This window comes from Chamaea fasciata, unplaced genomic scaffold (genome assembly GCF_029207755.1).
Source record: "Chamaea fasciata isolate MVZ Bird 193981 ecotype frontalis unplaced genomic scaffold, bChaFas1.0.hap1 SCAF_7, whole genome shotgun sequence".
Lineage (NCBI taxonomy): Eukaryota > Metazoa > Chordata > Aves > Passeriformes > Sylviidae > Chamaea > Chamaea fasciata.
The window spans coordinates 51337637-51355044 of NW_027094092.1; the positions used below are offsets into that span (position 1 = coordinate 51337637).

A 17408-nucleotide genomic window follows, 5' to 3' on the forward strand; every position below is an offset into this window, starting at 1 on the left:
CTTTTGATAGGATAAAAACCACACCAATATAATTCATAGTGTGATCTTCAAGCTTAGCATTTTTTTCTTTTTATGATCCATCAGAGGAATTGAATAAATGGATGTGCTACAAACGGATCTTCTGTGCCCATAACATTTTATAAGACCTATTCTACAAAGCAGTGATATGGAAATAAGCAGAATCTTATTCTCTGATAAATGAGGTGTTACCTCAAATCTGAATTACTGACTCAATCTAATTTGTCCATCAGAGTTAAATTATAGAATTTATCCTTTTTAGTAAGCAACACTTGCTTCCGATTTTTCTGATTAAATATCACCTGCAGCAGAATCTGATTTTTGTTCTTGATTTCCCAGTACTATAATTTTGTTAAAGATAACATCATGGAGCTGTAGTGTTTTCTCTGAGGATTCTGATATCATGGTCTCTGACATTTCACTTGAAGAATGATTTTCTCTTAATGTCATATTCAACCTTGTATTAGCAAAGGTCTTATAAAGATTTGTTTCCTTGACTACCCCATGAAATGCAATTCCATAGCTGTAAAAGGAAAAAAAGACTTTGACACTGGTGTATAATTAATAACGTATCACAGAAAGAACTCTGTTTCACAAGGTGCTGTGCAGGTTCTGCCTGGGAAGTTAAAACATGCTTTTCTTTCTGTGGAAGTGATTTGTAAAAGAAATGCAGGATGATTACTTTTCTTCCTGGTACAACAAGTACTAGCGTTGATCTTTGATGTTTCTTCATGGGGGCAAGCCTGCACTGACTGAGCAGGGTATGCCACCGCATACAACACTCCAGCTTAGCACTGACAACTTTAGGGGTTTGCTCCTAATTTGAAATAATGCCAACTTACATGGCATTATACCCTGTGTAAAAGGACATCACAATGAAATCTGCTTACACCCTCACGTCCTGCTAAAGGTCTTCCTGTCACAGTGTCATCTTGGAATATTCCTGAGGTTTTCAGTTCAGTGCATGTCTTGTGTCTAACACGATCTCAGGGTAAAGGCACCCGGCACCTCTCATTCAGCTTTTTTTTGGAATGCAAATCCAAGCAGCAAATTTAAATTATAAACAGGGATAGATACTTTATCTAAATTCAATGAATGCAAACAAACCTGGCCTTAGGCTGGGGAGGGTCCTGCCCTTCCTGGCCTGGGTTCTGCTTGGATGTGCTCTTTGATATAAAATATGGATGAACAGAGTATCACTACACAGGCTGATTGCTCCTCTAAGCAGGAATTAGCTGACTGCTCATCTTTTTCAAGTGTTCAGGAATTTGCTTCAGGCACTGGATATCTTTTGTGACATAAAGTTTTTTCCCAGTTTAGAACTGTTTTATTTTGCTGACTTAGGACCAGTTCTTTGGGAAACCAGCAGGGCTGAGGATCTGCTGTTTATAAATGAACATAATTAGTTCATCACCTAACCCCAATGACAGCAGGACAAACTTATTTGAAATCAGAGGGTAGTTTTACTTGCCATCAACTTCTTTGGTCTCCTAGAGCATTGCAATTGTGCTTGAAAAAGGTATCTTTCCTATCAGCTTATTAGAAGCCTTTCCAAGCCAACCAATCATCTTCACAGCCTGTGCTTTCTCCTGGCACTATAGATGAAGTCGACAAAATGTGCTTATAGTCTTTCCTTGTACCTATCATCTCCCACATTTCACATCAAGGGCATGCCTTGCCAAGGTAGAGTCCTTCCTGATAATAAAATGCTAAATAAATTATAGCTGGAGGGAATAGAGATGGTGTTGACTGATGCTAATTCCCTGAAGTCAATGTAATAGTATCTTCTCAGGCTGTGTTAGTGACAGGAGGTTGAAAGAAGAAATGTTTGTTTCTGGAGGAAAAAAAGAAAAAGAAGTACAGGATTAAATATTACTCTTTTAGTGGGCAAAGAGGATTCTGCTGGAGGTACATGCCACTTGTAATAATAAAGAAAATGTTTTATGATGTTGACGATCCTTCATATCTTTAGTACTGTTCTGTGAGCACAAAGTACGCAACCAGAAAAAGAGAATGCACTAATTCATCTTTCTCCATCCCTTCCTTGATTTTCACTTCACAAAAGTCATTGTCTTATCTCGATTATATCTATATTCTCTCCTGTACAGATGAAATTAAATAATTTTGGATTCTGTAGATGCAATACTATTTCCAAAAGGTACTTTTCTTTATTAAAAAAAAATAATTATGAAACAAATGACCTATAGTGACCTGGAGTAAATAAACTAACTGACTACCAGCATTCTGCTTTTATTTTCTTTCTTTCTTTCTTTCTTTCTTTCTTTCTTTCTTTCTTTCTTTCTTTCTTTCTTTCTTTCTTTCTTTCTTTCTTTCTTTCTTTCTTTCTTTCTTTCTTTCTTTCTTTCTTTCTTTCTTTCTTTCTTTCTTTCTTTCTTTCTTTCTTTCTTTCTTTCTCTCTCTCTCTCTTTCTTCTCTCTCTTTCTCTCTCTCTCTCTCTCTTTCTCTCTCTTTCTCTCTCTTTCTTTCTTTCTTCTCTCTCTTTCTCCTTTTCTTTTTCTCTCTGATAAACCCTGTCTTTGTCATTTTCAGTTTATCTGAAATGGGAGATAAGCAGCTGGCATTGTAAATTGGATCTAAAAAGACTTAGGAAGTCCTTTGATATTCTCTGTAGGCAGTGGATTTGGTTAGAGAAGACCTAAAAGTTACTCATATATTTGCTTCTTGATGACCTTGACCAAGACATGTCACTCTTCTATGCCCTGTTTTTCATATTCACAGGTGACACCAGCTTTTGCGAAGGACTTTGAGATGTGAAATGCCTGGTACAGAACACCAGGCTTTTCAGGCTTATTCTTGCCTTCCCTGCCATTGTGGTAAATTCGCAGATAATCACAAAGAACAGAGGCACTTACAAGAAACAGACAGGCCAAAACCACTCACATCCCATATATATTTCTGTTAGCCAATATGGTATCCCAAGGAGTTGTCCTGAAGGACAGAGACCAAACCATGGAGATCAGGATGAAGAAAATGATAGAAAACCTCAGGTATCAGAAATGCATAGCAGTGGCCAAGAGATAAGACACGTGTTAAGGAATTTTGCCATCATGCAGCAGAGACAATACTGGAAGTGAGAAGTATCCATTGCCACTTTACAGCTTCCTTAGATTGCTCATAGCTGTGGACAATGTCACACTGAGAGGGAGAGACAGGGTGGAACAGCCACATGCCTTTTGGAAAAATGGTAAGTAGTTTCCTCAACAGTCTCTCACGATGTCATATTCATGTAGAGCAACCTGGGAGTGGCTGGGCTGCTTTAGGTGTCTCTTGGGAAGAGGACTGGGCAACCATCACCAACCACACACCAATGGAGCAACAATGGGAAGTGAATCTCTTTCAAAGAGAGAGTGAAAGGATTGAGGATGTGTGAAAGCCTGTGTGCTCGTGCTCATGCTCATGTTCCCAAGCTATCCAGGAGAATTCATTTGTTTCACTGCAAAACCCATGAACCTGCTCAGTCTGAGCTTGTGTAGTTCCTACAGGTGTTAATGTGTGTAGGTCCTATTGCCATTTAGCAATATTTTTAACTTGGAATATGAGTGTGAAAAGAGTCAGTGAGAAATTGACATCTTTACCACAAAGTGCCTGTAAGCATAAAACCATGTAGCCTTAAGTTCCCCCTAGAAATGCAATTTTTCAACTGCTATTTTTATAAATTACTTGTTTCTGTGCCATTTACGGTCATTTCCTTCCTTAGAAATGTTATTTTGCAGTTGTTTGGTCCACAAAGAACAAACCTTCTCTGGCTTTTGCCTTAACTAACCAACCAGTATAAATTTCTCTTGAAATTCACAGCTGTCTTCACTGAATGTGAGTAAATGAGCCTGCCAGGTTGAGCTGACTCTAAACTTTCTTGTCTTTGGGATGCAAATCCTTTAAAGTATATTTAGGTCATCTCCATTTGATTTTCATGGGACGTGGGGGAGGGGGAGAAACTTCTTTTTCCATAAAGGAAAGAAAATGAAAAAAAGGGCTTTAAATCACTCTGTTCAAAGTCACTATCAAAGTCACCATGTTCCATTCAAGAACCAAGGATGCTGGGCTTCTGTTATTATGTTTGTGTGAGAAAAAGGATTTCTCTCCATTGTGTTCATCCTGCACCTATGATTTAAACCATATTGGGGTTGTGACTGGTAGGTATCATAAGAGACTCATGTACAATCTAGTCACTGGTTCACATTCCTAAGCCAAACTGCTGGTGCTTAGATGTTTTTAATGCCTGACTGAAATTGTTCATCAAATTCCTCGGCACTTCCCACATTCTTTACCTTCCTGGCCTGGATACCCAGCAATCAGCTTCTTTTAAAATAACTTTTCCCTGACACAAGGTCTCAGAGCGCCACTTAAAACTGCCCAGCTCATATTTAATTCATATTTGGATTTCTGCAACTGGAGATGCTTAAGTATATATTATGGCCAGCAAACTGGAACCCCCAGATATTCAAGAGCTGGATAAATAACTCTTAGAGCATAACACAGAGCATAAAGTATTTGCTGTACCTCTTAGTCCTCCTCCAACTCATAGGCAGAGGCAGAAATGGGATAAAAATCAGTGCAGTGCTCAGAAAGTGCAGAATTTCAGACATGATCAGTCTTAACACAAATCCCTCTTTACTGCTGGATTATATAATTTCTTCCAACTTTATGGCAGAGTCACACTCCCAGCCTGCCTTAATGTAAATTGAAAACCAGACTTTGATGTGTAATATTGTAAAAGTTCTATGGTAAAATTTAGCTGTAAATTTTGTACATTTTTATTGTAAAAATGTAAGAGATGATAAAATGTATAATGCACTGTGTGCAGAGGGTTGGTGCTGGCTTTGCAGAGGTGGGAACCAGAGCTGATACCATCCACCAGTCTGTCTGTCAAACTTTGTAAAAAAGATGTATTTTAGGGTGTTTCTGGATAATAAGGTCTCCTGAGCTCTTTGCAGCTGGATTTCTGTGATCATGTTTTCAAGAACATTAAAAATGCAGATGGGGGAGGAGAAACGGGTGCAATTTTCATTAGCAGTTGGGTTTATTAAGCAGCTATTATTAGACACCAGTTCTTCCCAAATGAGGATACCATTAAAAATGTGGCTTATGGCATTAAAGGTAAAACTACAGAACTAACTGCAACCAAAAGCCTTAAAACTTCAAAAGCTTTTTAAAATATGTTGCTTAATTCAAGAAGGATCATACAGAGAATACAGCTGGATTGAGATCATATAAAGGATTTCTTAACTTGTGGCTGGGATGACTTGCACAATCTACTTGTAATTGCTGTTTGCGAGCAGCAGGACCATGGCAGAGCATGCTCTAAAAACTCAAACAAGTGTAAAGGAAAGTGAAGATTACTGATGACAGCTGGAACTAAATATCATAAAAAATTATTTGATTGAACCGTGCTGTGACGGAATTGCTCTGCAAAATGTGAGGACTCTGCTTAGTCTTTCCTCACATCTTAATGGAGAAAAGAGTTATAAAGATTAATTATTTAGGCAGACAGCCTGTATATTTCACTTCTTAACCAGTGCTTACAAGACTAAAGAAATTTTCTCCAGCTGAAGACACTTATTGTGGTAAGAACAGGAGCTTTACAGAAGTGACAGCAGAATTTTTTCTCTGTGCCACATTCCTCAACTGTTCCATGTGTTTAGTCTTGCCCAATTTAATACAGCAAGCTCTCCCCTATTTTCAGGATTGCATTTTTTAGCCCTTAGCCAGATCAGACACCATGGTTCATATTTTATATTTATACTTCAAGTTCTGATGTGACAGAGGTTTCAACTGAATATCATTTGCCGTGATCAGAAGTGTGCTTTCAAATATTTTTGAATATTTCATGGATTAGCACCCAAAAAGAAGCAGAAACCTAGAAGAAAAGTAACTGCTACATCAGCTTCTTTTCTGTGACTGCTGATGAATTAATGATTATCCTTTTACATCTCTTATACCAATAGCAGGCATAAAAGGCTTTAACATTCAGGATAACCAAAAATGCTGGAAAAGGGAGGTCACAGTGGAGTCCTAGGTAAGATGCAATGAGCAGGGACCAGTCACTGGGAGAGGGGGAATTGTGACTCACCTGCTAAGGCAGGGAGTAATTCATCTTCTGGGGTATCCTATGTTATCTGCAGGCAAGGGGAGCAAGGGACTACTGCCTGGGGATCTTTCTTTTCCTACTTGTTGAATCTGAGCCCACCAAATAGTCAAAATGTGTAGGTATGTATATATATATATATACACAGAGGGATGAGGTAGGTGAGAGAGGGAGAAAGTAAACACATGGTTTATATATTTGGATTTGTGTAAGGATAGAGAAATCAAAAGTGTTTGATTTTAGAATGACAAACAAAACAAAACAAAACAATTAATACACACAGCTGTTCCTCCTAAGAAGGAAAGGGAGAGAGAAAGGTATCCAACAGCCCAGTCCACATTAAGCCATTTATCAACCAAACCAGCTGTTATTTAATTTAACTGTCTCTGAAGTATTGAAGGCTTTTGGAGTGTTCTGAAAATGAAAAGGTTTGACTTATCTAAATCAGATACGGTACTTCCTCCTCTTCTTCCTTTTAGCAGAGTTTCCATTTGACATTTGTTTTGTGTCTTCAGTTTCAATATTTCAGAAAGCAAAGCAGTCTGGAGTTAAGTGGTGTACAGAGCCTGATTGATCTTCCTGAAGGCTCTAAAGCTATCTTCAATGACTGTCATATTAGTGGGATAAAGAAAAACACAGTGTTCCACAGGACTGGTGTTCAGTTTTTCTCTGCTGTGCTCTGAAATAATTTCTCAAGGATTTAACTGGATGCTGAAACAGCAATTTAAAAATTCTTTGCTTTGATCTGAAATACCTGATAAAAACACATGGATTTTCTGGAGTCTTTCTTTCTGTGTTTCTGTGGTTTATTTCATTTTCCAGCCTGAACGACTCAACTTTATTTATCTTTTGTGGTGCATAGGTAATAAATGTAGGGCTACAGTTGAAGACAAAATCCTGAAGTGATTTGGGCAAAAGGAAAAAGCAACAAAGGAAGAGTGGAGAAAAAAAGCAATAACCTGAGACCAAATGTTATTTATGCTTTTACAGTGTTTAAACATATGTTTATGAACAAATGTAACAGCTACAACCCAGCTGTAATTTTGCCCTGTTGTAAGCCAGTTGCAAAAGCTCAGTCCCCTATTCATTGTTAGCTATTGAAATAGAATTGTGAGATAAGAACAATGGCATTTTCAAAAATTTGTTTATTAGTAAAGGCTGGTGCCTATCCTGTATGCTACTATAGCCTGTACATACTCAAAATCCACAATAAATTGTTCCCCCCAGTCCAAGCTGCTCATCCATGCAATTGCTACCTGAGATCTCTGGAATTTCAGAACTGTCATTCCTTCCTCTCTAAACATTACCCTCACATTCCTTTGCCATTTTACCCCTAGCAGAGAGCACAATGTCCCAGCTGCATTAGGAATTAGCCAGGGCACCAATGGTTTTGCCATTCCTTTTTGGCATCTTAAAAAGCTATTTCAAATCAGTGGTGCTGTGCCTTGCAATGTGGAGCCCACAAAGGCTGCAGTGTTTTCTTCTCTCAGTTATTAATTGGTCTCTGACAGTGACATTGACTTTGTGGTGGCAGACACATGCAGATTGGAAATTAATATACTGAGTTTGAGAGTTACAAAAGAATTTAAGAGTTACACCATCCAAGTTCTATTAAATCACTTAATAAAAGCTGAGTGGAAGTACCTAAGAAGCATGAGAAAACCTTGGATTACTTTATTTAAATTTGATACTTAATGAAAACATAAATATTTAAAACCCATGAAGTTATTAACTAAATTAACCAGAATTATTTTAAAGGTACAATTTACTCAGCTAGATCATCAGATAAGGCAATACCTATTTAAATTGATGGAGCTATGTCATTGTACACAACTTGAGCTCTTCATCATGGTATCTTTTCTAAGCATAACTGCTTTTAGAGCTTGAGGGTGTTTTTGTGACAGCTACATACATGCTTTTCCAATTACTTAAGAACCATAAAACCACATTTAATATATTTTTAAAAAGCGCTTATGATAACTTACCATTCTGTAAAGTTTATCCTCCAGATCCTGATTAATTCTTTGTAAGGCTAGGTAATTGTTTTGTATCCTAAAACAAAGATGATATCATGTAACTGAATGCATTTCTTTTCATGCTGTTTTTTTACCTGTATTTTCACATCAGTACAAAACCTTGGCTTGCACTACTTGAATTCTGTTTGCTTATCACTCCTGTTACCAGTCAGTGGTTGCCTTTGAAATGCAATTACCACCTGCTTCCTAAGCAAACTTCCAAACTTCTTTGTGATATTTTCTTACTATATTTAGCAGCAAATTCCAGCAGGAAGTGAAGATATGTTGGTCTGCACTTGTGTGCAGACACACATTACAGCCTAGGAACTTGCACAAGGTAATTATAGTTTTACATCAGGCTCAAGAATAGTATGTAAGAGAGGAAGCTTGAGCTCTAGGCTTAGGCAGCACAAAAAAAGATTTATCATGAAATTACAGCAGAATCCTGATGCCTGTAGCAACATGTGGGCATCAACATGTGACTTACAAGAGAATATTTCTTCTTTCAGCCAAGGTTCAAGAAGTTGCCTATTTTTCCCAGGAAGTATATGTAGATTGCTTAGCTGAGAAAAGACGGGTATTTATTTTTGTCAGCACTTAGGGATTGAATGAACTCACAAAATGAGGCTTCCCTACTTATTCCAGAGCAACACACCGAAGAAAAGTTTCAGCCTGCACATCTTTAGATTACTTAGGTAGTAACTTTGGTATTGTAATGAACAAGATGCACAGCCTGTGGGAAAACCATTGGTATTTTGGTAGTCTCTGTGGCTTTCTCTCCACAGAACCTAAGGAGAATAGTTCCTTGTTCATTAGTACCCATCATCTCAGCACAATGTATAACAAATGTAAAGCGAATGTTAGGAGCTCTGCTGTGAAAAGTTTGTCTGAATAAATCTATATGACTGTACTGATCAATAGGTCAAAGTATTTTCAGCAGTGAGGAGATTTTAGTGTGGAAGTATTTTCACTAAGAGTGAACACAGATGTAATCCACATTTATACAGCAAATGCACTTTCTCTGAGAAGTCTGGATCTGGGTGTAGTTTCTTTGGCTATCAGGGTGGGACTGGGATTAAAGAAGTCTCTTTGTTTATCATTTGGTTAGGAGTGGCTGCTGAAACTAGAATGAAGATCTGATTTCCAAACGTGCCATAGTTGCGAATCAAAGGGTCCAGCCCACCCCTTCTTGGCAATGTGATGCTTATCTCGGCTGCTGTTGCCATGGAGATTTTCTTTCCACTTAAATGATCAGAATTCTCCATTCAGGGCAGGCCAGTGGCTCGCAGTGCCCCTTATAAGGGATGCAGAGCTCTGGTTGGGGCTCCCAGCATTGCAATAACATCTGCTGCACGGACCTGAGAGGGGATGTCTGTGCCAAGGACATCTGCTCTGTGGATATAAATAATGACATCCCCATGGGTGAACTTCCTCAGGGTACCGAGGGTCAGCCCACAGTCAGAGGAGCCATTTCCAATATGCATTGCAACCTGGGGCAAGTCCCAATGTTGGCTACGCTTTACAGAGCTGATGAGCAGAGACTTCCTTCCTGTGAGGAGGATCTGTGGTAAATCGTGTTTGCTGAGGTGGTGACCCAAATGGGCTGAAAATCTCTGAGACTTGTACTGTGAGACTTGGTCAATACTCACCAATTCTCACAGTGCTATTGTGTTTGTGTCCAGCTGACTTAAAGGATTGACTGAACTTCGCAATTCTCTGCACTGCCCATGCTCCTCACAGCATTTACCACTAAGCCTCTCTATAGACATTGATTTGTGCAGCTCTAGGTTTACTTGGGATTTTCCCAGCCACTTAGCTGTCAACACAACAGAGACAAATCTCAGGGTTCTCTGTACCCATCTTTTTGTGGTACAGAAGAAAGCAGAGATGCTCTTGATGCAAGGAGGGATAAAATGACTGCCTGCAGCTACTCCACGCAAATATTTTGTTTTGCTGGTAACAATGTAGGCCATGATGCAGGAAGAAAGGATTTAGATAAGTAAAATAGTGCCTTCTGGCTGAGCCCAGAAGTGCCCCAGCATCTCCTCTGTTATGGTTTGTATTTTTTGTCTAGTAAAGCAAAATAGAACAGGTTAAACTTGCTTTGCACCTCGGCAGTTTGTGGTTCAAGTGGAGGTGGTGTAAAAACTGATTTAAACAATCACCTGCAATGCCCTAAAAGTTTGCATGGGTTCAAAAGCACTTGCATAACTCCTGAAAATAAAGGGGAGAAAAAATTTATTTCAGGACTTTTCTAGCCCAGGTGCCTCTGTACCTCAGGCTGTTCTGCAGTGGTTACTGATATGGACAGCTCAAGGGAGACCCTGAAGGTTCCCTTTTCTTAACTTTGAGACCATGAATAAAACCAGCAGAAACTGCTGCTTGGATAGCAGGCTATCCAAACAATGGGTTTGTTCCTCAGCCTCTGTTTTCACTTTTTCTGTTGATATGGATGATTGAAATGTTAATTATCATTAATTATTTTTCAATGACAGCACTTCCATGCCATAGATGGTGGTAGAGGGTTCTGCAAGAGTTTATTACAATCTTCTTCTCACTTTGTAGCTTCTTTTGCTTTTGCCCATCAAATTTTTGCCTGTTGTATACTTAGGAGAAAGTAGCCCACAAACTGTAGTTCTCTAGTTCTTTAACACATTCATTTTTTTTCCTCTAACACTGACAAAATGACCACCTCCCAGTACAGTCAAATGAAATCTAAATCCACAGTAAGCAGGAAGCTGAGCTTCAAAAATGTTTCTATTGAGAACAGTATGCAAAGGTAGTCAAAATAAGCACAAACACATACACATGTACACAAGCACATACACATGCAAGTATATGCATAAACCTCAAATTGGAAATTCACTGTGCCAAAAGAAGTGTCAGCAAATGTAGGTGGCAAGGAGAGAAATGGACCCAGAAATACATGAAAGAAAGTGTTAAAGTGATAAAAGAGGAACAGAGTCAGATCAATCTTCAGGCAAAACTGTAAGATAAAGGGAAGGGGAATTAAAGAGTAGGGAAAATAATTCAAATTTGAAAATGATCTGATGAGCAAATGGTAACTTAACCTTGTTTGTAGAAAAAATACACCCAGATAGCCTGAACATTGTGAAGTATGAAATATTTTAACCTTGTAAATCTGGCTTTGAAAATAAAAAAATGATAGCCTTCCCTATGTTGCAAAACTGCTCTAAAAATAAACTCATGTAAATTGATAACCTATTATAATGTGTTGATGTATTTTTGTGTTGCTCATGTCATTAGGTGATACTCATGCGACTTCAGGTGCACATATGTGCATCCATTAAAAATGTTTAGATTCTTGACCAAATAAGGGCCTAATCAAAAATATTCTGACCATACTGAAGATGTAACCTGTCTGGGCTCTAACCCACCAAACAACACACTGCTCCCGAAGACTGCAGATTGCCACTGAAGGGGGAGTCTGCAACAGCCTCTCTTTCTCTGCTTCCACTCAATCTCAAGCTCTCTTCAGGCCATGAAATACATCTAAAGGAAGACTTTGTCTTCGGCTGACTTTCTTTAAAGAAGAGATTTTCTTCTAGAGTGTAGTTAGCTTTGAAAAGTGACTCTTGAAAGAGTAGCTTCTTGTTCAAAAAATTTTCTCTCTGTTATCACAAGTTATACCAACATCCTTATGAAAACAATAGTTTTTCCTCCAGGATTCCTGTTCACAACACCCCTTCTGTCTGTGAAATGCCTTGCTTTTGGTGAAATAATTACATGTGTGGGCTAACCTCAGTGCTAAATATATGCTTGTATGAGTTTACTTCTCATACCTTAAAATAACTCTACTTTCTGTTAAAATATAGAATGGGGATTTCATCAAGTTGTTAGCCAGGGCAGGGTCTCAAGGAAGAAATCCAAAGTGAACTTTGGAGTCCAGATGTGGTTCCAAGTTTAGATTTTGAATTTCTTTTTAGATTTTAACTTATAAAAGCTGTGCTGATCATGTCAGATAAGGGACCATTGTGAGGGATATGAAATCCCCTCTCTTTTCAGTCACTTTTCAAAGCTGAACTTCTGCTTTACAGTTATTACTTTCAAATCTAGTTAACATCGTTCCCTCACTGAGAAAAAAGAAAGAGGCCATCTCTAAATGTTTGTAGAGAGGTTCAAAACTTGGTCATTGAGCCACATGAGTGACCTCCTCTCCTGAGTAAAAATGAGGAGGCCTAGCAATGGCACAGGTAATTCTGGATACATTAAGACAAAGACTTTCAGAAAGGATTACAAAAGGACAGTCATTCAGCCCCCTGGAAAAAAAATTGAAGTTTGCAGAAAAGAAAATTTAATAACAAATGTTCTCCAGTGTACGAGTGGGATCTTGTTACACAAGGGCCTATTCCTTTATGGGGGGATGAATTTCTCTCCCTGTGCAGTTAATAAAGGAAGAGACACATAATTGAAACTTATTCTACTTCTTTGTTTTTCCCACATTGATTTTCCTCTGTGACATGTTGCTGACAAGCTTTTGGATGACAGGCTTTTTTCAGACATCATCCTTCTCCAGGTTGACAAATCTAGATGTTCAGCTTGCAGGATGCCTTGCTATTCTCAATAGAAACATTTTTAAAGCTCACCTCGTAAAACATTTTTGGCTTCCATTATGATATGTCTTCAGGGGAGTAATCACCTGCCTGAAACATAATTTTTAATATAAGTTTTCTTCATAATATGGTACAATGTTCCATTAGAATATTGGAAAGTCAGTTCTGCTAATGTGATGTTCTGGTATGAGTGCTAGAGTTGGCTGTGAGCCCCTGGCCTGAGTTTCAAAGGGTGCTTAACCCATTGGTGCCCAGTGCAGTTGACTAGAGGCTTTTTACTGACTAGGAAGCCCATCTGTTTTAACAGAAGTGGGAAGGTCAGCCCCTCTGCTGCTTCATGGCAGCTGCCCAAATTGATGCTTCAAGACAAAAGACCACCAGTGTTCTCTGTCCTGGACTGTATTGACGCAAAACTACGTCAAGAATAAAGTCACTTTCAGTGGCTCTGCTCTAAGTGAAAAGATAGGAAAAATATTGTTGACAAGAAAACTATATGGAGAACCTCCAGACTGCTCTTGATAGACATGTGCAGATTTCAAAATCACCATGACACCTGCATATTTTAGTCTCATTTTGAGAAGCATCCACAGTTAGAGAAGCTTTCAAGTTATAAGACCACACTAGGCTGTTTGCTAAATTGAGATCTTACAGACCATTTATTCATTCTGTTTAAATTTTGCATAAAATGGTTTGGTTGACTCAGTTTATTGGTGGTTTCTGTCATTGTTTTGGTTTGGCTTTTGCCTTCCTCAAGGAATGAAAAATATTTCTTTGGGTATTGCCCTGGAATGATTTATTCTGAATTTCGTTTTGAGTCATCCAATGAATTAATCAAATAGTTCAATTAGGATATCAGTTTAAGAAAGTCTCACAAGACATGCAAATACATTCCTGCATAAGTGGATAATTCTAGTTTCAGAAGATTTGAAAAAAAGTGAAAAAATGGATATTAAGAATCATGATAAATTTCAGGCTAAGTCTACGGGCCATTTTAATCAGTGCCAGGAATGTCAGAAATGCATGCTTAACATAATTTATCATTAACATTAACCAGGTTCCCGATTTTCAACAGCACTGTATCACAGCTACAACAGTTCTAAATAATAGTGTTTTAGCATCATTCCATCCTGCTTGAGACTAAAATGGAAATTATTTGCTGTACTGTAATGCAAAACGCCTTAGTATTATTTCAGTTGAACATAGTGTCAGCTTTGAATGATGGAGAGCCAAATTCTATTCTCTTGTATCAGTGCAATGAAGTCGAAACAAAGAAAATGTGCAAAGTCATTAAAAGTATTTGTCTGTATATACAGAGTATAAATAATATACGTATATATTGTAGGGGGTTTATAATCTTTGCATGTATAATGCCATATGGCATTATCCCACATGTATGTTCATACATAAATAATGTCATATTTGCACAATATAGGTGTATTTCTATTTGCATATTTGCCTTTAGTACAGAGACATTTTACATATCACATGTAGATAACTCCATGTGGCATGCAATATATTTTCAGGTAAAGGAAATCTATGTATTAAATACGAAACACAATGTGTTATCAATAAATAATGAATCATGCATGTTTACACCTGTGGTTTTTTTTACTTATATATGTCTTTAAAACAGTCACTTTTAAAATTTTGTTTATTTCAAAAAGTTCATTACTAACCTTCTCAGTTTTTCAGTTACTTTTTCAAGTTCCTCCTGAGCACGTCTCAGTTCTATTTCAAGATACTGACGTGTAGAATCAAACTCCGTTTCAAGCATTTCCAGCTTATGGGTAGTGTACGATAGGCGCTTTCGTAATTCCCCCTTCTGTTCTTGCAAAGTACTAGAAAAACAAAGACCACAGCTGTAGAATTTAGCTGCTCCCAAAAAGCTTTTCATGATCCACTCTTTGACCAGTTCCCTAGAGTGTAGGTTGGCCTCAAGCCAGAAAAGCATGCTTAATTTTTTTACTGTGCTTTGAAAATCTTCTGATTCAGACTGCTGACTATCTTCCATCTGTCCTTTCTGGTGCATTTATTGCTACTGTCTCATTATCCAGAATGGAATATGTTGTGAAAGAATCTTCATTAAAATACAAAACACAGGCTAAAGTTTTGTTTCACACAGGACCTTCCATTTAGGATTATCTTACCATACTATGACTTAAGAAGCAGGTCTCTGTGGAGCAGCAACAATAAACTGCAAAAATATTTCCTTGCCTAAAATCCAAATTACTAGTCTGTGGAGGAAGAAATGTTCATCTTATTTGATTCCTTTTTCACCCCAATCATTGCCACAGAGATGCCAGAGACCTTATTGTTCAGCATTTCATCTGGAGAATGCGAATCTATTAATAATAACACAATTTTAAGGTTGTAGATCTTTCCCTTTTCCTCCCATTTATTTGGGAGTCAAGACTTTCCAGACTCAGGTGTAACCCTCATTTTTCACAGTTCTTTCACTAAAGAACTTATGCCCTGATTTTAAACTGTTTTCAGTTTCAGTCTTAAACAAAACTTAAACAAAACAAATGAAACTTAAGCAAAAGCACAAGATTCAAGTAAGCCACTCAGCATATGCCTTAATTTTTATCTGCACAACGGAGTATCTTTGTCTATTTAGTCTTCAGTCTTCTAGCATGTTTGCAAGTTGAATAGCAGGATGGGATTCCTGCCAGAGCTGGGATCTCTGGAGATGACTGGAACTTGGTTCATATACCACAACCTCAGTATGGAGCTGATCTCTTGGTTCCAGGTGGGACCTCTGAGGCACTATGGAACTGGAGTCTTCCATCACCTGGACACAAAGGGCTACCACAGGATGCATTGTGAATTGCCTTGCTTTTTTTTTTTTTCTTTTTAATCATGCGGTAAAAATAGTTCTTCAAAAATGAATGGCAAATCTTGATTCCCTTTGATGTCAAGTGAGTGCTGCCATCAGTTGAAGTAGAATAATGTTTTGGGTTTTTAATTAGACAAGAGAGTTGGGAACAACACGTCAGTCTTCAAGGAACACTTATCTGAGCTGTCTACAGTGTGACTGGCTTCTCCTCTGCAAGCTGCGATAGGAGATCAGTAAGTTAATGCAAAAGACTTACAATTGCTGCTTGCTTGATCCATGCAGCTTTGAGCTGGGAAACAGCCGAATGTTTTGCCAACACGGCGCTCTATTTCAATTGCACATATTGCGTGGTTACAGTTATACTTAGATTACCACTTGTGGTTATATTCTCTTAAAATAATATATTCTAATTCAGACATTTAATGCAGTTCCACTTAATATAACCATTTAATTTTTATATTTCGCTTCATGAATTAAACTCTGAAGTTATCTAGGGAACTGAGAACCCATGCTGCTCATTTCTACATGTCCTCACTGGTGATGTTACCACATCATACCACCTTTCACTTGCTCTGCCTCTGGTCTGTTCCTGCTACTCCTCTGCTCATCTTGGGAAAGAAGAGTGGCCAGTTTTCCTTCCTGTAGCCTGGAAACTTGGGTTTTCTCCTGTGAAGTGGCAGATACAGTGCCAAAACTGTTTAGAGTGAAAGGAGATATGATCTCAAGTCTTCTGCTGCTCTAAAAATTTTCACCATTAGGATTTGTATGAAAAATAGACTGTAGGTCCTCCAGCTATGATTTTGGGTAAAAACGCCCCGGATGAGGCTGCTGGACAAGTGCAGTTAATGCAAATTAAGCCAGATCAGGGAAGGTTAGAGCATCCTGCTGCACTGGGAAGTTTTGGACATAGGGATCATAACCTTGTGAGGAAGAGGAGCTATTCAGGTACAAATATAATGGTAATGCCAGGAATGTTTACGTAATAGCTGGAGACTGCTTAGTAAAAGAGGAAAAAAAGAGGAAAGTTAATCACCTCTAATAACTTTGTTTTCTGTTTCCTCATGTATGTACTTCTTGCTTTGGGTGTCAGTTCTGAGAAAATTAAGCAGGAGCAAAACCCCTGACTCCTCAAATGAAGTTGCCTCTTCATAGACCAGTGTGCCTAGACCTGTCTATGTGGGGAAATTGGGGTTAAAAATCTGAGTGCTGTGTAAAGCTTGATCCTGAAGTGGAAGGCAGTGCTGGTCTGAGATGCCAAAATGTGCTTTCAGATTCAGCTCTGGACAGTTTGGTAGGTTTTGGCAGACTGAAGCTTATGCTAGAAGAATAAACTTCCAGCTCACTTTCTCCCTTGAAGTTCACTGTGAAGTATTTGTACTCTTGAATTCTTAGCTTTCAAAATGAGATTATTCAATCCATTAAAATCAAGACAATTCTAGTGAGGTTTACTAAAACAGTCCATATGCATGGACTCTTCCATATAATGTTTTGGGTAGTAAGCCATAGGTGTAGCTTTGTTCAAAAAGAGAAAAAAAACCCTCCACTGATTAAAGCATAACTCAGAGAGCTTCAAAGATGAAAGCTATTCTCAACCCGCAAACCATAATTCTGAAAAGATCTACTCATTTCCACCCATGCTAGAAAGATGGGGTGGCATTTTTAAACTCTCCCAAACCTAGGAAAACCACTCCTCACTGTGTATTTTGAGTCGATACATATTAAAACAGCTGATTGTTTTTAAGAGGACATGTAATTTTTAGATAGGAAATAATCCTTGATTTACGATGGGATTAATTAGGATACAATAGTAGATGCATAACAGTGAGTCCTTATTAAAATACAAGTTATAATCTGGAAAG

The 17408-nt window shown here is 38.2% G+C and overlaps 1 protein-coding gene across 8 annotated transcripts in view; it reads right to left on the bottom strand.

Moving 5' to 3' along the window:
* The window catches only part of BEGAIN (brain enriched guanylate kinase associated), a 158331-nt gene that overhangs the window by 44888 nt on the left and 96035 nt on the right, over nucleotides 1-17408 (bottom strand). For 6 of the 8 annotated variants that reach the window (XM_066188810.1, XM_066188809.1, XM_066188815.1 and 3 more), the window contains 3 exons: nucleotides 14390-14551; nucleotides 12747-12803; nucleotides 8110-8176 (listed from right to left, as the gene is read on the bottom strand). In XM_066188810.1, coding sequence (XP_066044907.1) covers nucleotides 8110-8176; nucleotides 12747-12803; nucleotides 14390-14551 — 286 coding nt within the window. The remainder of the gene's footprint in view (nucleotides 1-8109; nucleotides 8177-12746; nucleotides 12804-14389; nucleotides 14552-17408) is intronic. The other 2 variants (XM_066188808.1, XM_066188814.1) reach the window with 2 other exon arrangements.